The sequence below is a fragment of the Amblyraja radiata genome, chromosome 3, assembly GCF_010909765.2.
Source record: "Amblyraja radiata isolate CabotCenter1 chromosome 3, sAmbRad1.1.pri, whole genome shotgun sequence".
NCBI lineage: Eukaryota > Metazoa > Chordata > Chondrichthyes > Rajiformes > Rajidae > Amblyraja > Amblyraja radiata.
The window spans coordinates 51081711-51105276 of record NC_045958.1 but is presented as its reverse complement, the minus strand read 5'-3'; the positions used below and the strand labels follow the sequence as shown (position 1 = coordinate 51105276).

Below are 23566 nucleotides of genomic sequence, written 5' to 3'. Positions count from 1 at the left end.
TTGGGAAAAGGGGAAGTACAATGGTACCTGGGGGTCCTTGTTCATCAGTCAATGAAAGTAAGCATGCGGGTACAGCAGGCAGTGAAGAAAGCGAATGGCATGTTGGCCTTTATAACAAGAAGAGTTGAGTACAGTAGCAAAGAGGTCCTTCTGCAGTTGTATAGGGTCCTAGTGAGAACCACACCTGGAGTATTGTGTGCCGTTTTGGTCCCCTAATTTGAGGAAGGACATTCTTCCTATTGAGGGAGTGCAGAGTAGGTTTACAAGGTTAATTCCCGGGATGGCGGGACTGTCATATGCTGAGAGAATGGAGCGGCTGGGCTTGTATACTCTGGAGTTTAGAAGGATGAGAGGGTATCTTATTGAAACATATAAGATTATTAAGGGTTTGGACTCGCCAGAGGCAGGAAACATGTTCCCGATGTTGGGGGAGTCCAGAACCAGGGGCCACAGTTTAAGAATAAGGGGTAAGCCATTTAGAACGGAGACAAGGAAACACTTTTTCTCACAGAGAGTTGTGAGTCTGTGGAATTCTCTGCCTCAGAGAGCAGGTTCTCTGGATACTTTCAAGAGAGAGCTAGATAGGGCTTTTAAAGATAGCAGTCAGGGGATATGTGGAGAAGGCAGGAACGGGGTACTGATTAGGGATGATCAGCCATGATCACATTGAATGGCGGTGCTGGATCTAAGGGCCGAATGGCCTCCTACTGCACCTAATGTCTATTGAGCCAGTGGAACTCTGCTTTCCAGCTTTATTCCATGCTTGAAGATGGGTCTTGAGCTGGAAAGTGTGCAGAGAAGATTTACAAGGATGGTGCCAGGACTCGTGGATCTGAGCTCTAGGGAGAGGTTGAGCAGGCTAGGACTTGGGCAGGAGGATGAGGGGAGTGTACAAAATCATGAGAGGAATAGATTGTGCACAGAGTCTTTTGCCCAGAGTAGGGGAATCGGGAACAAAAGAGCATATGTTTTTGGTGAGGGAGAGAAGGTTTTAACAGGAACCTGAGGGTTATGTTTTTTTAACCATAAACGGTGATGGGTGTATGGTTGAGCTGATGGAGGATGTCGCAGAGGCTGGTACTATTGCAACGTTCAAGAAACATTTGGACAGGTACATGGATAGGATAGGTTTAGGGTATGGGCCAAACGCAGGCAGGTGGGACTAGTGTAGATGGGGCAAGTTAGTCAGCGTGGGCAAGTTAGTCGGGCCGAAGGGCCTGTTTCCACGCTGTATGACTCTCTGACCCAAACCATTATTTGTCCATTTCCTTCTCAGATGCTGCCCAACCCGCTGAGTTCCTCCAGCATTTTATGTTTTGATGAGCATTCCAGCATCTGTTCCTCACGTCTCTATGCTTTCAAAAATTCATTTGACAAATTAATACAAACATAAAAGTTAACCTTTATTTGTTATTGTCCTAACCTTGGGGTTAGGACAAGGTATTAGCATTACTTTTGCCCAATTTTGATCAAGAGGTTATTAGACAATGATTATCCATGATGCTTGTACTTAGAATATCTGCTTCTAATGATACTGGGATTGAGATCTTTGCACAATGCTACTTTTAGTCAAATGCAATCTAAAGGCATGTGTGTGCATTGTTCCTTTCCACCTATTACATATAATGTCAACCTTAGCTTGAAATTCTGCATGCAGCTCCATATTTCTGAAGATCGACAAGATTTCAAACATTACACTGTATGGACTGTGAATTTTGGCAGAGCTTTTGTGATAGGGCCATGACAAACAGTGGTCAAAAGATGTATAGAAATGTTTTAAGTTTCACTTTTTAAACTTGACAACATAATCTGCTGCAATGGAGGTACAAGGGCGTAGATGTTGGAATCGTGAACAAAATGCAAACTGCAAGAGAAACTCAGCAGGCCTACAAACTGCGAGAGAAACTCAGCAAGTCCCTGGCACTGTATGGCAGCGACTCTGATAGATCCCTTGCATTGTATGGAGGTCAGTACCAGTGATGGACTGGGCAATGTTTACGACTTTTTGCAATTTTTTTTATTCCTGGGTGTTAGTTACTGAATCAAGCCATGATGCAACCAGTCAATATACTCCCTGCAGTACACCTGTGGAAGTTAGAGAGTATTTGTTGACATGTCCAATCGCCTCAATCTTTATAAGGAAGTAGAGACTATGATAGGCTTTCTGTATGATTGCATCAATGAGCTGGGTCCAGGACAGATCTTCAGAGATGTGCACTCCCAGCAATTTGACGTTTTTGACTCTCTCCACCACCATCCCATTGATGAAATAGGTTTGTGGATCCCCAGGTGCAACACATCTCTCTTGTACAGAGCTCTTCTGCCCCAGGAATGATCCCAATGGCCCCAAAAACCTGAATCCCTGCCCCTTCCACTCCTGAGCCTCACAATTCACCTGTCCTACCTTCATGTTCTTACCCTCAGCTCCTTGTATTTACTCTACAGGATCTCATCCCGTATCATAGAAACATAGAAACATAGAAAATAGGTGCAGGAGTAGGCCATTCGGCCCTTTGAGCCTGCACCGCCATTCGATATGATCATGGCTGATCATCTAACTCAGTATCCCATCCCTGCCTTCTCTCCATACCCCCTGATCCCTTTAGCCACAAGGGCCACATCTAACTCCCTCTTAAATATAGCCAATGAACTGGCCTCAACTACCTTCTGTGGCAGAGAATTCCACAGATTTACCACTCTCTGCGTGAAAAATGTTTTTCTCATCTCGGTCCTAAAAGACTTCCCTCTTATCCTTAAACTGTGACCCCTTGTTCTGGACTTCCCCAACATCGGGAATAATTTTCCTGCATCTAGCCTGTCCAACCCCTTAAGATCCTACCTTTGTCAATTGTGCCGAAGTGCACAATGACTTCTGGCTGCTCACTCTCCTGCTAGATAATGTTCTGCAGCTGCTCTAAGACATCCTGGACCGTGGCTCCGAAGAGACGACACACCATCCTGGAGTCTCATTTGATGCTATAGAATGTCCTGTCTGTCCCGCTAACTAATGTGTCTACGGTCACAAAAGGTCTGCCAGTCTTCACTCCTCTCTGCTGTGCTTCAGAGACAAGTCCAATAGCACAGACCTGACTGCTGCTGCTCTCTCCTGTCAAGTCATCCCCCCCCCCCCCCCCCAACAGTATCCCAAGGGGCTTCCATGTTGTCGTGGAGATGGGCTCCAGGGAATTCCTGCACTTTCTGTCTTCTCCCTTTCCTGGTGGTCATAGAAACATAGAAAATAGGTGCAGGAGTAGGCCATTCGGCCCTTCGAGCCTGATCATCCAACTCAGTATCCTGTACCTGCCTTCTCTCCATACCCCCTGATCCCTTTAGCCACAAGGGCCACATCTAATATGGCCAATGAACTGGCCTCAACTACCTTCTGTGGCAGAGAGTTCCAGAGATTTACCACTCTCTGTGTGAAAATTTTTTTTCTCATCTTGGTCCTAAAGGATTTCCCCTTTATCCTTAAACTGTGACCCCCTTGTCCTGGACTTCCCCAACATCGGGAACAATCTTCGTGCATCTAGCCTGTCCAACCCTTTAAGAATTTTGTAAGTTTCTATAAGATCCCCGCTCAATCTTCTAGATGGGTCACCCATCTAGTTTCTGCCCTACCGTAGGTGTGACCACCTCACTGTTAATCATATCTCTAACCCCCTCAGTCTCCCAGATGATCCTGAGTTTGCCCAAAAGCCGCTCCAGTTCCTCAACATGATCAGCAAGGAGCTGCAGGTTGGACACATCTCCCGCCAGGGCCAGTGACTCCAGTTCTCCGGAGTCTCATTACATGGGATTCTAGAATGGCGGTTTGCAACTGCATCCATATTTCTATGTGTAGGATCGACCTGCAGATGCTGGTTTAAATCAAAGGTAGACACAAAATGCTGGAGTAACTCAGCGGGACAGGCAGCATCTTTGGAGAGAAGGAATGGGTGACGTTTCGGGTCGAGACCCTTCTTCAGATCACTGAGTTACTCCAGCATTTTGTGTCTACCTTCCATATTTCCATGACTTGCACACAAAAAGCATTCACTATGTTAAATAATAACATTTCAGAAACAGTTAAAATCTTTATCTTAAAAAATGATATTTTCCTGAGCACAACTGCAGTGTCAATTGGTTTGCAGATCTTTGCTTCCAGGAGAAGCTCTTTGGATGAAATCCATATGGAAAGAGTTATAAAATATTGCCCCAGATGCAGTTATGATTTTTTTTTCAGGGACCATAGTTCCAGACTATTTCAGGAATTATGCTCACTGGCAAAATTAACTCAATACCAGTTTTTAATGCACTGAATGTCTGTTTGGTTAGTTAAGTGCAAACAGATTTAGTCTGCAGGCTATGTTTCCCATTGATAAAAAATACTTAGTTCCAAATGCTAATCAGTAGGTTTTAAATTTTAACTGAATTCACATGTATCCATGCAGCATGTATATAGTAATGCAACACAACAATACTAGAAGATAGACACAAAATGGTGGAGTAACTCAGCAGGTCATACAGCAAAAGGGATAGGTGAAGTTTGGGGTTGAGACCATTCTTCAGTCTGAGAGTTAGGGGAAAAGGAAACTAGAGGTATGAAAAGGTACAAAGAACAAATTAATGAAAGGTATGAAAAAAACAAATCAAAGCCAGAAAACGATGATCAAGGAAAGGTGGAGTCCACAATGGTCCATTGTTGGCTGTGGACAAGATGATAATGAGTAGCAACAAACAATGAAACTAAGCAGGGTGACAATGAAACTAGTGAGACGACTAGGGAGGGGGAGGGATGGAGAGAGAGGGAATGCATGGGTTACTTGAAGCTAGAGAAATCAATATTCATACTGCTGGGTTGTAAGATGCCCAAGCAAAATATGAAGTGCTGCTCCTCCAATTTGCGTTTGACCTCATTCTAAGGCAGCCCAGGACTGAAAGGTCAGTATGGGAATGTGAAGGGGAGTTAAAGTGTTTGGCAACTGGGAGATGATGTAGGTCAAGGCAGACTGAGCAAAGGTATTCAGCAAAATGACTGCCCAGTGTGCGCTTGTCTAGAGAAACGATCGGCAAGTCAGTGCTTGGTTCAGTACTAGAAGTCAGTACCGGCTTAAAAGCAAAAGCAACATCCCAATCTAAGCACTTGAATTTTTCCCCATATCGGACCCGTCCCAAAACCATTTCATGAGAAACGGAACAAATAAATTGTTGTCACTGATCAAGAACAGAGGACACGGGCAGTATATTAATCTTGATGAAGTACTGAAAAGGGCAAGTGTGGCATGGCCTGACCCAACCCAAACCTCAAACATGTTTATTAAAATATTCACTTAATCCAACCCCAAAACCTATTTGTGATCCATCGGATCTGACTGGGATTATCAAAATTCTGAACCTCTTTACATTTCAGAAAATTATATTAGGTCTACTATTGATGACCATATTTAAAACTAGAGGATTATATTTAGGATAAAATCTTGTACTGCGCTTTTGATTTAAGTCTCATCATCACTTTCCCCTTTACAGATCAGCTATGGTTTAATGAAAGGGACTTTTGCTACACGAGCTTTTGTGTTCAAATCTCAAGCCCGAGACCCGAGCACAAAAATCTTAGCTGAGGTGCTGGTTCATACAATATAGTCAGGAGTCATCTTTTCAGATGAGATATTAAAGCAAAAATTCAGTTGCTTGTTTAGTAGATGAAAGAGATCCCACAGCATATGGTTAAATGCCCATCCTCAACATACCAGGTAATCATGACTGCTAGCTTTCCTGTTGTATTTCCTGCAATGCATCTCAAAAACTATTTCATTAGGTATAAAGATAGGCATCTTAAAAAGAGCATGAAAGGCACCATTTAAGTACAAGCTCATCTTTCTTCTTTGTTGCATTTAACCCTGAATGTGATACCTAAGTTACACCTGCTTATATTAATGCCTGCTTATTCAGATTTAATCATATTGCATATTTTCCAATACTTGATTGCTTGGTTGCTCAGTTCCTCCTGCCATCGAGTGAAGCCTTTGCCTGTCAGACATCAAGGTTTCCATGTTTTATGTCACCGGACCCAGTGACATTGTACTCATTTCTTTGAAACAACTTTCGGATGCCAGGTTAATCCTTTTCAAATTCTTTTGTGCCTTAAGTTAGGTGCTGGGCTACCCTTGGCATCAGCATGCTTGTACTCACTGCCGCCTCTGGCTGCATTTGCCTTATTCTCGTCCCAGTACGTGTACTGGGCCCACACTTTCCCTTCTCGCGAGCCAAGCTGCTCCCCCCTCTCCTGCAGCTCTCCCTGGAACTGCCTCAGCATTGCAAATCATTGCTGAACACCATCTTTGAATGTTAACAGTGTTTCATCTGTTCATTCAAACAGAATCGTCAAACACTTGGATACGTCCTGCTTCAATTTTTAAAACCATACGTCTTCAAATAAAACAGAGATAACTATTTAACTTATTAAACCAGCAGTTAGTTGCAATGAGCCATTTCAAAATGAAATGGCTGAATTTGATAAACAATTGAAGTCAGGGCATGATAAATGTCACTGGGAACATGGGTGGGTGGAAGAGGAATAAACACTGGCAGTGGCAAGGGCAAGCTGGCACCATTACTTAGATTGTCCATAGTGCAGATGAAAATCTACATGACAGAGGCATAATTCATTTGCCACTATGTGTTAGAACACTGCAGGAGTGAGGTAGAAACGGAATTTAATTCAGGGGCAGAACGGAATGAAATCCAGCAAAAGCAATGACAAGCAAAATCTGAAGGCAGAAAATTGACCTTCAGACGATAAATTCATGGTTTAGTCATCAAAATTCTGAAGAGTTGGGGAAACAAGAACTGGTGGGAGAAGGAGCTGTACAAATAAGATACATAAGATGGTGGCAGTAACCAATGATAGCTGGAAGAAAGATAATTGAGGGGGCATGAAGGATGGGGTAATTAAGTCATCTAGACCTTTAGAAATGAGCAACAGGTGAAGTAACGGAAAAGAGAGAACACAATGGCTTAAATCTAAAAGGGTGGAGAAACAGGAATGTCACATAGATTATCAATAAACTCAGGAAGAATGTTCACATTAAAATGAGATTGGGAAAAATAAACCTGGACAGAAATCACAATAAGAGAAAGGAAGGAGACAAAGTGCTCATCACACCAGCCATTAAACTTGGTGACTTGAAAGCATCAAATAACCCCAACACCAACAAAAATGTCACACTGCAAAATCATCCGACAGATACAAATAAGACAAAGTGGATCCACGTACTTGCCATGAGCAACATCATGGAAACACAAATATTGCAAACTATGACAGGCAGCAATCACCTGACACCACTGCAAAGTCAACATTACTTTTATAATCTCACTGTCTAAATCTCACTGTTCTAAATACACTTGCTTTCATATCTATGAACTGCTCATCTCTGGCCATCTGATATTGAAATTCATTCAAATCCTTTGCTTCTTCAAAGTTTAACATTTCCCACCCTCTGAAATTTTAAGAACTCACTAATCTCTGATGTAGTGGCACCCAGTTCCTCAGATTTATACATCTCCATGCTTAAATTAATTAATAGGTCACCATAATTCGGCAGCCCTGCAATCCAAAATGTTCTTATCCTCTGGCCCAACACTCCCTTTCCCAAATGTCATCTGTGGCCTTTGTTACATCTACAAAAGCAAACAAGCTTGCTTACCTTATAAATACCAACATAAGAATTTGCAATTTGTGGAGACAGTAAAAGGCAATAGGAGTTCAAAACGTACCTTAAAATCTCCCCATAAGTAATCTAGATATTACTCTGTTAGATGGAAACAAGTGCATATAAACTTGAGGCATTCCCAGGAAAGCTACTGTCGTAATGTAATGGTTAAGGGTGGATAGGGAGGAAATATGTCAGCTTCCTGTCTTGGGAGAATGGGAAGTGGCTGTCCTTTATGAGGACGGTGTGATCAGCTCGCTTTGAAAGAACAACCTCTGATTGTTTTCTAAAATATGCCAGAGTATTGCCTTAAGAGTTCACTTCTGGATATAAGGGCACACTATTTGAGAACAGCATGCCTTCAAACTATTGTCAGATTTCAAGGATGGGAAATGGCACATCCTGTATTACGTTTCAGTTTTCCACAATTTAATATCATGTCAAATGATGTCAATAATTACAGGAAACAGCTTGGCCAATTGAGCCTGCACTGCTCCTGGGACAGGGGGAGCTAGTGGTGGCCCCACTTACAAGCCCTGAGAGTGGAATATAATGTTGGCAACCCGGGCACAAACCGAGTTTGTCAATTCTTATCGTTTCAATGTAAATTTACCATGTATACTAAATTTCCTTTTACATTGCTGTTCGTCAAATATTTCCTTGCAGTGAATAAATGATTATTACAAGTCAGGAAATCCACATCTGCAAATCACAAGTGACTGTCATTTACTCAGCACACTTCCAAAACCTGGATAGATGATAATCAATATTAATTTCAATACCTAGGGACAAGGCAGCTATGAGCACTTGGACCATTTGCCCTATCTGTAAGTTGCAAGGTTTTACATCAGGTGAGTTTTTCCAACAGCAGGTGAACACCAGCAACATCAGCAAGAAAGCCGGAATTTAAATATTCATTAATTTAAATAGAATTTATTTAAACCCAATGGCTTGTCAGTTTGAGAAGCATTATTGAAAGAAAATCTAAGTTTCTAAAGCCATCAGAGGACAACTAAATACTGCTGATACCTCCAGGTAATTCAGACAGTTTGGGGGCATTTAATTAGTCGTAGGTACACAAAAATGCTGGAGAAACTCAGCGGGTGCAGCAGCATCTATGGAGCGAATTTAATTAGTCCTGTCAGTTTTCGCTGTTGCAGGCAGATCTAAAATGACTAACTTGTGCACCGTCACATTTATGGACCATATGACAAGAAGGGATTCCGCAGAGAAATCAAAGTGATTTGTCAAAATTCACACTGGAATGATTGAGGTTAGTGAAAACAAATCTGGGCAGTATTTTTTGAATTTTAGTCAGCTCTTTAGTCAGTATGCTTCTGAGCACTACATTTCCCCAAAAAGATGCTGATGAAGAAGATTTGAACTTGGAGTCCAGGGTAAAATTTTGGGATTTAATTATATATTCAGTATCAACAGAATGGTAGTGAGCAATCCCAGCAGCTCACAACTGAAAACTCCCCTGCACTGATGATTTTACTCTAAATATCAAAGTTCCATTGAACACATTTTGCACATAGAATTTTGTTTCTTGATACAGATGTAGAAACACAGATGAACTAAAGGCATAGCTAGTCTACTTACCACAGCAATCATTTTCTTTCTCCCACTCAATGGAAAAATCCTTTATTTTGTGCACCGCAGAGGGACTGGCCTACATTTCCCTGACACATCAGCAACAAGCATTGCTAGGGCCAGCTCACTTGGCTCTTGTGGAATTTCCCTGTAAACTTTGTAGTAGCTGCCAAACCAGAGACCTTAGTTCCATTGCTATTCTTAATACCAGCTAGCCTTGTGTAAGTCGACCAGCGTTTGTGTGTTATCCTTAAAGTTCATTTGAAAACATAGTCAAAAAAGGATAAAAGGAGACCCATATTGTCGATAGGAGTAATGTTTGATCATGACATGGTTTTTATTGACAACTGGCTCATACTTTGAGCTCTGGTAGTTAAAGATTAAACAAAATTCGCTGATTATTGGTAAAATGTAGGGCATTATTTGGTTTTCAGCACAAGAGCACCAACAGCGATTCCTTGCAAAATAAGACTCTGCCGTGGGGCTTGGACAGCTGCATTTGTGATCACTTTCTGAAAGCACCATAGAATTAAAGAATCAAATACAAGCTTTAATTACAGAAATGCTAACATTGGATTATTCAAATGGTAGACTTGGGAGATATAAATTTAGATTGCTGAACCATGCCTTTTCACTCCCCAGAAATATAACAACTTAGTTATAGAGCAGAGAATTATTCCAAGGTTGTTGCGGCAAAGTAATTAATCAAAGCAATTGAAGCGAGCCAGCAAAATACAGGTTGGCTAGTTACCAAATATTTAAAGGCAGATTTGAAGCAGTCTTAAGAGGAGAGGTAGAGAGGGTTGATAGAAAGCATCCTGGATATTATGCAGCTCGATAGTTATAGGTGTACAGGGGACACCAGAGCTGGAGGGGCAATGTTCAGGAGGGTCTGCATGCATAGAGACAGTAACCATATAACCATATAACAATTACAGCACGGAAACAGGCCATCTCGGCCCTACAAGTCCGTGCCGAACAATTTTTTTTCCCTTAGTCCCACCTGCCTGCACTCATACCATAACCCTCCATTCCCTTCTCATCCATATGCCTATCCAATTTATTCTTAAATGATACCAACGAACCTGCCGCCACCACTTCCACTGGAAGCTCATTCCACACCGCTACCACTCTCTGAGTAAAGAAGTTCCCCCTCATGTTACCCATAAACTTCTGTCCCTTAATTCTGAAGTCATGTCCTCTTGTTTGAAAGTAAGAGACCAATTCAAGGCAGGGTTTGGGCAGAACGATAAAAATGGACACTGATGCTGTGGAGGCCAATTCACGTCAACACTTTCAAGGTTATAGGTGAATGTGGTGCATGTTTGCACAAAGATGGCAAGTCTTAGAAGTTTGTATTTATGGAGGGCAAAAGATGGAAAATCTCACTGGGGAACACCGAAAGAAGGAAGCCTGGGCAATTCACAATCATAGATTAAAACTACAGCACAAGACAAAGGCAGCAAAAGTGACCCATCCATGGTTTCCTTTGCCATAAGAGGTAGCTCGGACTTCAAAAGGAGAGAAAATAGGCCAGGACCATGCAGAGGCAAAGGGAATTAGATGGAAAAAGGTGACAACCACAAAATGATACCAGGAGAAAAGGGAATAACTTGCAATCTCAATAATCAAATATTAAATAGGATTAGAAACTAGGTTCTCCAGATATTCCTGTAACAGTGAACGGTTTTGTCAAAGGGACCAATAATTCCCAATGTTAGGTAGGAAATTGTCCAATACACAAACTGTAAGGTTTACTTAATGTGCAATTAATTTTAGATAACTAGACTATGCTCACATGTTGCATGAAGTTACAGAAGCAAGGAAGTTGCATTGTTGTACATTGTCTCTGCCTGTCGGGTCGCCGGTCGTTTCCCCATTTCCCTCCCCGGTATCTTCTCCAGTGAAAGGAAGTGATGTGGACTCGTACCTGACACGGGCCAGACGGGTTTGCAGGCCACATGTTAGATATAGTGCTTTTGTGTGACTTTGCAAATGTATTATTAACATTCCACCTATATTGCTTAGCCACCGATGCTTCTTTTTGTTTCCACAAGGAAGGATGTAGATTGGCTATTTCATACTAGCCAATTATAGTGTTTGTTAGTAGTGACTCAGCCTATTATGTGCTTCATATTATCAAGAGCTTGCTTACGCTAGTATGAGTAGCAGCTCAGAGATGTAATGTCTGCTGATCCTTGCTTTAATAAACATGTGGTGTCTCTTGATGTGTGTTCGAGTTGACCATTACACCCTGGAGTGGCCATTACACTCCTGTCAAGAGTGGAAAACCTTGAGCTCTTCATATGCTGGCAACTTTTTCCTTTAATGTCTTGATATTTTGCACAGCCCCAGAATTTTGCAGTTCAGTTTACTCATATTCAATTAATTAATTAATTTGGACCTAGGATATATTTTCTAACAAAAATGGCTGGCCTCGCAAATCACAATGACATAATTGCAGCAAGGACCACAAATAGGATACAATTCATGATGCTAGGCTCATGTAGCCTGTTATAGTTATTAACCAGAATATATCTGGTTAAGCAGTAGCTAAGCAAAAGAGATATTGTGGTGAATAGAAAGGTAATAACTCCAACCAGTGCAAACATCCCAACATCTATTCTGACAAGCCCTTCAGAATTCTCATGTATGCTGAAATGAAATAGATCAAGCTCAGATGTCAAATAACATGCTTGTTATTAGATAAAAAAAACATGGCAACCTGGAGTTCACCCACTTCCTGTTGCTGGTTTACCATCATTGTGATTACTGTACCAAGAAGGGTCCCGACCCGAACCGTCACCTATCCATGTTACAATAGAAACATTTATGTGTCAAACATTCACTCAGGTACATATATAGGTTCAGAGGAATATGGATCAAACGCAGGCAGGTGGGACTAGTGTAGATGGGGCATGTTGGTCGGTGTGTGCAAGTTGGGTCGAAGGGCCTGGTTCACGCTGCATGACTTTGCTCTCCAGGGATGCTGCCAGATCTGATGAGTTACTACCGCACTTTGCCCTTTTTTTATTATTGTGATCACGATGCTCTTCAAAATATTTACTGGAGCTGTGAATGAATCCAATGAGGAGGGTGAGAAAATTAGCTTTATTTCTTTGTAAATTTGGAGAACTCACAAATTGCTGGCTTAAATGATGTGTTTCTGTATAATCACGTACACTGCAATTGCAGATAGTAAAAATTCAACAGAAAAATTGCATTGATTTGAAAAAAATCAATGTTCTGGAAATTCAACAAGTCAGGTGGCATCTTTGGAAAGAGAAACAGTCAGCGTTTCAAGATCCATGGCTTTTCCTCAGAACCTTGTTCCTGAAAATCTTAACTTGGTTTCTCTATCCAAAGATTTTGCCTGACTTGCTGAGTGTTCAGATAAAAGGAGAAAATATAGAGTTAATGGCAAGGCTCGGAACAGCATTGATGTACAGAAGGATCTTGGGGTCCAGATTCACAGCTCCCTGAAAGTGGCAATACAAGTCGATAAGTAGTAACAGTGCCGCTATGGTATGCTTGACTTCATAGGTTAGGGCATTGAGTGAGGGAGTCAAGTTGCCGCTTAAGTTTGTCCACATTTAGAGGACTGTGCGCAGTTCTGGTCACCTCATTAAAGGAAGGACGCGATGCATTGAAGAGGATGGAGAAGAAATTTACAAGATTGCTGCCTGGATTAGCTACAAGAAGAGTTTGAACCAACGGGTTGCTTTCTCTGGAGCGTTGAACGCTAAGGGGAGACCTGACAGAAGTAAATAAAATGAGAGGCACAGATGGATACATTTATTACTATCATGCATACTGAAGTACAGTATTAAGCTTTTGTTTGCATGCTGTCCAATCAAGTCAGAAAATAACATACAGTGCATTCAGAAAGTATTCAGACCCCTTCACCTTTTCCACATTTTGTTACGTTAGAGCCTTATTCTATTCTTTTTTTTTATCATCAAACTACACACAATACCCCGTGATAAAAAAGCGAAAACAGGCGTTTAGAAATCTGTGCAAAGTAATTAAAAAGAAATAACTGAAATATCACATTTGCATAAGTATTCAGACCCTTTACTCTGTACTTTGTTGAGGCACCTTTGGCAGTGATTACAGCCTCAAGTCTTCTTAGGTACGACATTACAAGCTTGGCACACCTGTATTAGGGTAATTTCTCCCTTTCTTCTCTGTTGTCTTGGCTGTGTGCTTAGGGTCGTTGTCCTGTTGGAAGGTGAACCTCCGCCCCAGTCTGTGGTCCAGAACGCTCTGAAGCAGGTTTGCATCAAGGATCTCTCTGTACTTTGCACCGTTCATCTTTCCCTCGACCCTGACTAGTATCCCAGTTCCTGCCACTGAAAAACATCCCCACAGCATGATGCTGCCACCACCATGCTTCACCGTAGGTATGGTATTGGCCAGGTGATGAGAGGTGCCTGGTTTCCTCCATACGTGACGCTTGGCATTCGGGCCAAAGTTCAATCTTGGTTTTATCAAACCAGAGATTCTTGTTTCGCGTCATCTGAGCGTCCTTAAGGTGCCTTTTGGCAAACCCCTAGCGGGCTGTCATGTGCCTTTTACTGAGGAGTGATTTCTGTCTGGCCACTCTACCATAAAGACCTGATTGGTGGAGTGCTGCAGATATAGTTGTCCATTTGGAAGTTTCTCCCATCTCCACAGAGGAACTCTGGAGCTCTGTCAGAGTGACCATATGATTCTTGGTCACCTCCCTGACCAAGGCCCTTCGCCCCCGATTGCTCAGTTTGGCCGGGCGGCCAGCTTTATGAAGAGTCCTGGTGTTTCCAAAGTTCCAAATAACTACTGTGAGAGAGAGACTTTTCTAGCAGCTTCCGGTGATGATGCCACAATGGCATCTCACAGTCCTCCAATCACAATGGGACCTCATTTACATACGCTGCCATGAACATTCCGCCAGCCGAAAATGACATAACAATGGGATCTCAGCGAGCACTCCCCATGGCCTGCTGCCCATGGCCGGCTGCCCACGGCCCGCTCCCCACAGAATTTGGAGAGACAGAATTTTGGCGATGCCCTTCTCTGGCATTGGTGGCCCAATCGTTGAGCAACAGCATCACCATTAGCAGAATCACATGGGGAGGATTTATTGGCTCCACAGAGCGCCGAAGCCCACTCAAAAGTTGAGTCCATTCATTGTCTCTGGGAAGCGCCGACTGCCCCCCAACGAAGCAAATACGGAGGTCAAAGTGCTGTATATGAATGCGGGAAGTATAAGGAATAAAGTGGGCGAGCTTGAAGCTCAGTTAGAAACTGGCAAGTATGATGTTGTGGTAATTACTGAGACATGGCTGCAAGAGGGCCAGGGCTGGGAACTGAATATTCAAGGGTATACCTCCTATCGAAAAGACAGACAGGTGGGCAGAGGGGGTGGGGTTGCCCTGTTGGTGAGGAATGAAATTCAGTCCCTTGCAAGGGGTGACATTGAAACAGGAGATGTGGAGTCAGTATAGATAGAACTAAGGAATTGTAAGGGTAAAAATACCTTAATGGGACTAATCTCCAGGCCCCCAAACAGTAGCTTAGACATAGGGTGCAAGTTGAATCAGGAGTTACAATTGGCATGTAGTAAAAGTAATGCTGTGGTTGTTATGGGAGATTTCAACATGCAGGTAGACTGGGAAAATCAGGTTGGAACTGGACCCCAAGAAAGGGACTTAGTAGAGTGCCTTAGTGATGGATTCTTTGAACAGCTTCAATTTAAGCCTACCAGGGAGAAGGCAATTCTGGATTTAGTGTTATGGGGTAATGAACCGGATTTGATAAAGGACTTCGAGGTTAATGAGCCATAAGGAGGCAGTGACCATAACATGGTTAGGTTTAATCTACAATTGGAGAGGGAGAAGAGTAGATCGCAGGTGTCAGTGTTGCAGTTGAATAAAGGGGCCATGAGGGAGGAGCTGGCCAAAGTTGACTGGAAAGATACACTAGCAGGGATGACAGTGGAACAAGAATGGCAGGTGTTTCTAGGAATAATACAGAAGGTGCAGGATCAGTTCATTCCTAGGAGGAAGAAAGATTCCAAGGGGGGGGAGAAAGGGACGACCATGGCTGACCAGGGACGTCAGGGACAGTGTAAAAATTAAAGCGAAGAAGTACAACGTAGCAAAGATGAGCGGGAAGCAAGAGGATTGGGTAATGTTTAAAGAACAACAAAAGATAACCAAAAAGACAATACGGGGAGAAAAGATGAGGTACGAAGGTAAGTTAGCCAAGAATATAAAGCAGGATAGTAAAATCTTCTTTAGGTATGTAAAGAGGAAAAAATTACTTAAGACCAAAGTTGGACCCTTGAATACCGAAAAAGGTGAATTTATTATGGGGAACAATGAAATGGCAGATGAGTTGAACAGGTACTTTGGATCTGTCTTCACTAAGGAGGACACAAACAATCTTCCTGATATAGTAGTGGCCAGAGGATCTGGGGTGACAGAGGAACTGACGGAAATCCACATTAGGCAGGAAATGGTGTTGGATAGACTGATGGGGAACTGAAGGCTGATAAATCCCCAGGGTCTGATGGTCTGCATCCCAGGGTACTTAAGGAAGTGGCTCTAGAAATCGTAAAGGCATTGGTGATAATTTTCCAATGTTCTATAGACTCAGGATCAGTTCCTGTGGATTGGAGGGTAGCTAATGTTATCCCACTTTTAAAGAAAAGCGGGAGGGAGAAAACGGGGGATTATAGACCAGTTAGCCTGACATCAGTGGTGGGGAAGATGCTGGAGTCAATTATAAAAGATGAGATAGCCGTACATTTGAATAGCAGTAACAGGATCGGTCCGAGTCAGCATGTATTTAAGAAGGGGAAATCATGCTTGACTAATCTTCTGGAATTTTTTGAAGATGTAACTAAGAAAGCGGACAAGGGAGAGCCAGTGGATGTAGTGTACCTGGATTTTCAGAAAGCATTTGATAAGGTCCCACATAGGAGATTAGTGGGCAAAATTAGGCCACATGGTATTGGGGGTAGAGTGCTGACATGGATAGAGAAGTGGTTGGCAGACAGGAAACAAAGAGTAGGGATTAACGGGTCCCTTTCAGAATGGCAGGCAGTGATTAGTGGGGTACCGCAAGGCTCAGTGCTGGGACCGCAGCTATTTACAATATACATCAATGAATTGGATGAAAGGATTCAAAGTAACATTAGCAAATTTGCAGATGACACAAAGCTGGGTGGCAGTGTGAACTGTGAGGAGGATGCTATGAGAATGCAGGGTGACTTGGACAGGTTGGGGAGTGGGCAGATGCATGGCAGATGAAGTTTAATGTGGATAAATGTGAGGTTATTCACTTTGGTAGCAAAAACAGGAAGGCAGATTACTATCTAAATGGCGTCAAGTTGGGAAAAGGGGAAGTACAACGGGATCTGGGGGTCCTTGTACATCAGTCTATGAAAGTAAGCATGCAGGATCAGCAGGCAGTGAAGAAAGCGAATGGCATGTTGGCCATTATAACAAGAGGAATCGAATATAGGAGCAAAGAGGTCCTTCTGCAGTTGTACAGAGCCCTAGTGAGACCACACCTGGAGTATTGTGTGCAGTTTTGGTCCCCTAATTTGAGGAAGGACATTCTTGCTATTGAGGGAGTGCAGTGTAGGTTTACAAGGTTAATTCCTGGGATGGAGGTACTGTCATATGCTGTGAGAATGGAGCAGCTGGTCTTGTACACTCTGGAGTTTAGAAGGATGAGAGGGTATCTCATTGAAACATATAAGATTGTTAAGGGCTTGGACACGCTAGAGGCAGGAAACATGTTCCCGATGTTGGGGGAGTCCAGAACCAGGGGCCACAGTTTAAGAATAAGGAGTAAGCCATTTAGAACGGAGACGAGGAAACACTTTTTCTCACAGAGAGTGGTGGGTCTGTGTAATTCTCTGCCTCAGAGGGCGGTGGAGGCAGGTTCTCTGGATACTTTCAAGAGAGAGCTAGATAGGGCTCTTAAAAATAGCGGAGTCAGGGGATATGGGGAGAAGGCAGGAACGGGGTACTGATTGAGGATGATCAGCCATGATCACATTGAATGGTGGTGCTGGCTCGAAGGGCTAAATGGCCTACTCCTGCACCTATTGTCTATTGAGTCGAGCTATGTGGAAATGAATTCAGTAGGACAGGAGCAGGCAGAAACAATGGGACTACCAGGGCAAATCTGTTTATGGGTTTCGGGGAGAAGGTAAATCCGGGCCGTGCGGGGCTGGGAAACGACAAAGTTGTAGTCGGAAGTCACAAAATCAGAAATAGTCTGCGAGATTATGGCCTGGTGTACATCATACAGACATCTTTGAAGCAGTATTGCTTACAAACTTATATCCGAGAATGCCGATAACACAACTTGGTCTGGTGCAACGTGATCTGGTGAGAAATTAACCCTTCCAACATCCTGGATTCTCCGCTCAAGTATGTAAAAGCTAGAACAGGCCCTGCCAACAAAGTGAGTGACATCATCTATTGTAGTGGTTTTCAGAGAACACTACTGAGGTAACAGAATATGCCTTCTGATTGTGATCGTACCACAGGGGATGTAACTGGATGACCTTTGCTTTTAAAGTCGACTTAAAGAATATAAATCCACATGGTTTAAGCAAAGCAGTTGAATATCTAGTTACAGAATGAATATTGCAAAAGCGGCAAACAAATGGAGGCTATGAAAGGCCATCTCAACATCCTGCAACATTCATCTCACAGTCTGGAACAAATAATTCAATCCACCAATGATTTCTTCCATTGCCTAAATCAAACATTAAAATACAAAATGATTTGCTATTATTCAACCCTTGAAGAGCAAAAGGTAGAAAAACATGCCTTTCACGGTCGTATGAAAATAACTTAGTCGAGCAGTGTTATAGAATTTGTTAAAAGGCAGAGACCATGTCAGTGAGGAATTTTAAAAAAGAATTGAAGTATCATTTTAATCTGATCTTTTATAATTTTGCTTTGTATGCTTTTAATATCTTTCATAAAAATTCAGTTGTTGCTTTATTATCTGTGGACAGAAGTCTGAATACACTTTCATTAAACAATGCAACAAAGTTACTGTATTGGATACATGGTCACACAAATTAAATATCTTAAATTTAAAGTTGCATTAATTTCTCTAGGTTAGTATTTTGATATTTTTTATTTACTTTTAATGCCTATTATATAGTTGGCAGAACTGCGAACAGCATTTTAAACAGGTGGATGAGATGTCATCCACCCAAACTCGCAATTAGCAAATACAACAACTGAATCTTGAAGAAACCTCACTTATGTTCTTTCATATGAAGGCAAATTTAATTAACATTATTACAATAATATATTTAATTACCTGGAACACTCCCATTAATCACAGTGTGAGCCATATCTGCATCTGTTTATTCATAAATCCACAAAGACATTAGTCATGCAACCCGCATGCATCAAGTCCAGCCACTCATGCAATCTGCAAGGAAAAAGAAATCATGTCAAGTATATGATAATTAAGTTGTTCCTCAAGTAATTCAGAATTAGTGCAAGTTAGTGCGTTAAACTCTATGTAACTTCAGTACTATGACTTGCCTTTTGAGCATGCATATAAATTCACAAAGATAAAAATCACAAAATAAATGAGCAATTCTGATATCAGATAGACAAAAGTTGCATCAGATTTCAACAGTGAATTCAGCAATAAATGTTGAACAAATTTTTCAATACCTTTGGAGAAAGGCATCACCCAGTGAGCCATACAAATAAAACAAGGGCCATGCTGTGTCGCTGGTCTGTGACTTCATCTGATTTTCATACAGGCTGCCAGATGAGTGCAACTGACTCCTGTGCTTTTCAGCAGCAGCTAGTCAGACACTGGTCACAGCCCAGTGGCAATGCCTTTAAATATTTACAGACTGGAGCTAGCTCATCTGTTACTCCTGAAGCTTCTTTCCAACCAATCATATCTTAAATAAATAGCTTGCCTAAGATCACAAGAATAATCATTAAGGATAGCTTGAGCAGCCTCCAGTGAAACTTACTCCAACCCAAATAGGTATAATTGAGAAGCAGCAGAGGAAAATAATAAAATGCAATTAAAAAAATGAATAGGCACCTTTTAAGAACGTTTTTCATCCTATTAAATTTATCCTGAAAAAGATCATAATATTGATTGCATTCTTGTATCTAATTAGCTGAGGAAGAATGCACAAAATCCAAAAAATCACCATTTCTAATAAATTGAAAAGGACATTAAAATGTTTTTAAAAAATCTTGGACAAGGTGGTTTTGGTGTGTTCATAAAGAATGAAGAGTGGCAAGGGGAAGAGATTAAATTAATGCCCTACTTCTGAAAATCTTTTAAATTGCATCTGATTACCATATAAATAAATACAATCATCTAAAACGACAACGTTTTTAAAAGTTCTGAATATTTTCACATTTTTGGCAGATATAGGCTTTGCAATCATTACAAAACAATGGGAAAGCAAAATAATGACAGTTATATTATACCTCACAATAGCCAATTCCCATACCATGAAGGGAAATTACAAGTTTCAGAGGCTATTTTATTGAGCCACATATTGTTAGCTAAACAAGCAAACATTTCTTGCTGGTCATGTTTCTTAAAAATAACTCAGCACGACACGCGGAATAAAGAACATTTCCAAGCATCAATAACATCTGAATTGACATTTGATTGGTTCTAGATACTTATTTCAACTTGGTCCATCCTAAGCAGTAATGACATTTTCTTGCTTAAGTCACCAAAACTGGAAACCTGGACACGATATCAGAAGTGCAATAAAAGATAGAGCACCACTCACCTCAAACAATGCCATTATAAATGAAAGATGAATGGATGGAGACTTGCTCAAGTATGAGTGGCAGAGCATTTTTGACCAGTATGTCAGATGCAACCAGTTAGCCAGCATCAGTTATGTGCTTCGCCTGGGGAGATTTGCCAAAAGGCCAAAGATCAATTGAAACTTTTTGTGCAGAAAGGAACTGCAGATACTGGCTTACACCGAAGATAGATACAAAATGCTGAAGTAACTCAGCGGGCCAGGCAGCATCTCTGGGAAAAGGGTGATGTTTCGAGTCGAGTTGAGTGTGATGATTGATCCGAAACGTCAGCCATTCCTTCTATCCAGAAATGCATGCTGCCTGTCCCACTGGGTTACTCCAGCATTTTGTGTCAATAATTGAATTTTTTGTAACACTTGTTTGTGCACTAAAAATATCAAAACTATTTTTGCTTTTCTCAAAACATTATCAACATTCTGGAACACTTGATTGGTCAAAATGTGTCAGAAGTCAAAGACGGATGACAAAATTTACCAAAATGTATTGCTAAGGGCTTGGACACGCTAGAGGCAGGAAACATGTTCCCGATGTTGGGGGAGTCCAGAACCAGGTGCCACAGTTTAAGAATAAGGTGTAAGCCATTTAGAACGGAGACAAGGAAACACTTTTTCTCACAGAGGGCGGTGGAGGCAGGTTCTCTGGATGCTAGATAGGGCTCTTAAAAATAGCGGAGTCAGGGGATATGGGGAGAAGGCAGGAACGGGGTACTGATTGGGGATGATCAGCCATGATCACATTGAATGGCGGTGGTGCTGGCTCGAAGGGCCGAATGGCCTACTCCTGCACCTATTGTCTAAACTGCATGTTTTAGAATTACCACCCTTATAAATTATGTTTATTTTACTATCAGCAATTAACCTCTAGAATTTCTTCATCCATTTCTTAATGACATGAATACATTGCAGATTGAATTTGCCAACATGTATTTATTTTCTAAATTTAGCCATCATCAGTCTTTATCAAAAGATACTGCTGAAAATACACAAAGACACTGGCATAATAATTTAAAGCAGAGGTCAACAGATTGTGTACTGATATTTAAGAACTTCAATACATGCAATTATTATCATTTTTTCTTTGAAAGAATGGGATGCAAAGTTGAAGTTGCAAAGAACCAAACGTAATTTTGTTTATAAAATAACTCCCATTTAAATTGTGACAAAGGAAACAAATGCTGCACAAAATGATCCAGAGACAGAGTTAAGCTTGATGGGCGACATCTACCAAGCAGAAATATCTTGCACTCAAGTCTGAAGGTAACATGCGAGATTAAGAATCACTTGACTTTTCATCTCAGCATTCCAGGGACAGCCTCAGCCTCTTCAATGGAATGGCAAATTCCATTTACTGATAACTGACTGGAATTTGTTTTTTTAGATGTCTACAGGTTTCTACATGGTATTTCAAGAAATAAAAAGCTTGAAAATAAAGGGCTCTGTTTTCTAATGAAATCATAGTTGACTTTTAAGTTCCCGTTTTTGTTTCTTCAAAAATGACATTACAACTAAAAGTGATAATCAAAATTGAACAATGGCAACATAAACATCTCATTCTTGTTTAAATGACTAACATGAATGTAATTTCCATTCAGCAGATAACACTAGAGGCAGCAGGGACAGTTCAGGGCCAGTTTCGCGATTCACTTTGATGGCACAAATAAAGGGACAAAACACGCTAAAATTGTGCAAAAACTAATTCTGTTCTTTAATTTTTCACATTCAGCAGTTAATTTAAGAAAATACATAAAACATGCTAAAGGTAGAAAAGCCCATCAATTCTGTTACAGAATGAATAGGAACATCACAGTGTAGAAACAGGCCCATTGGCCCAACTTTCCCACAACGGCCAACATGTCCCAGCAACATTAGTCCCACAGGCCTTTATCCCTCGAAACCTGTCCTAATAGCACAGACTAAAAATTAATTCACAATTCAAACAACATTTAGATGGCTTCTCATAGTCTTATGGATCAGATTGCAATCTTGAAGATATTTCATATTTCTACACTTTAGAAATAATATATTTATGGGAGTTTGTGGGAACACTGAATGTTTTGGGCATTATTGAGTAGACTGTTGGTGAGTGGAGTGAACCAGTGATTTACATTATCATGGGATGCGGTTGCTCACAGAAATTCTAAAGTGATCCTAATATCAGTTGCAAAATTTGAAAGCAAACATAATTATGGCAATGCCTGAGATTTTATGAATAAAAGCTCAGTTTCCTTCAGAGCAACCAGCTTGCATCTTCATAACCAACAAGTGAGTGTGTGTGGAACAATCGAATAAGGAAATTAACTTTCCCGAGTTGATTAATCACAGGACAACTGTGCTCCACTACTGGACTCAAGAGAGAGCCATGGGAGTTCATTTGTCTTTTTTACAACAATTAAATTCTTACTTGCTGCAGCTTTACAGGCAAATTAGATGCAACCACAAAAATATACAATACATTATGTTATTCTAAGTAAACCAGACTATGATCGTGCAAAAAACAACGTCCACAGAACAACCAGCTTAGTGCAAAGTCCACAGTTCTACAGCGCTGAGGTGGGGTTACGGGTAGAGTTGTGCAGGGTGGTCCAAAAATCTGATGGCTGATGGGAGGGCATTGTTACCGAACCATCTTCCTTGCGAGTCCAAGTTGGGGGGAAACAATAAGATTTCCCGGAGGACGGCTAGAAAACCTGTCTGTTGAACAGCAGAGACACTCAAACATACAATCACATTGACAAATGGTTAACTTGGGAGAAGTGGGGATGAGATTGGAGTGGGTAAGGTGAGTGGAGAAGTTAAGATGGTTGATGTAACCCCTGCAGTTGGAAATAAAAATAGCCCAGTGAGGATAGAAGTCAGCTGGGAGAGTCCATGAGGAGGAGGAATGTTGGAGACAGGAGAATGGGTCGTCACTGGGAGGTGAGGGCTCTTTGACAGAGAAAAAGGTTCAGAAGCTCAACGTCATGATGGGCTCAGGGGTAGGGGTACAAAGGTGAGGGCTCTGCTGAAGACTGACTGCCCTGCATTGGAAAGAGGGAGGTTGGGTGAAAACCCCACGGTGGTAAGGGCAGGTTTCATACCCAGACTCTGAGGGGAGAAACTGTGATATAAGATGGGGGCTCAGAGTGGAGGGATGTGAGAAGGGTGGTGTAGGTGTCGGGGAGCTGGAGAAGTAACATGGGTGGCATAGGGGGAAGGAGAGCAGGACCAGTCACTAGGCTCCAACACTGCAACAGCAAGTATTGACCACTCTGCCTACAACTTAAAACATTCTTAGTTTTTATTAAAACCTTTCCCAGCTCCAATGACTCAAAACACCAACTTTGTCAGAAGTCCTGAGCATATCAAGCAGCTGCCTTGAGGAGAGAGACATTCTCTCGCTTTGTTCCCAATTTCCACTTCTGGTTTTAGCTCTTCCAAGAGACAATTGAATTGTGCTTTGTAC

At 41.7% G+C, this 23566-nt stretch overlaps 1 protein-coding gene across 6 annotated transcripts in view; it reads right to left on the bottom strand.

Moving 5' to 3' along the window:
• kank1 (KN motif and ankyrin repeat domains 1) overlaps positions 1–23566 on the bottom strand; it is a 259966-nt gene that overhangs the window by 57749 nt on the left and 178651 nt on the right. For 5 of the 6 annotated variants that reach the window (XM_033017791.1, XM_033017787.1, XM_033017790.1 and 2 more), the window contains one exon: positions 18621–18734. Coding sequence is in view for 4 of the 6 variants with exons in the window: in XM_033017787.1 (XP_032873678.1) it covers positions 18621–18654 (34 nt within the window). In the remaining 2 variants the exon portion in view is untranslated. Of the gene's footprint in view, positions 1–18620; positions 18735–18985; positions 19091–23566 lie in introns of those variants that run through there. The other variant, XM_033017789.1, reaches the window with a different exon arrangement.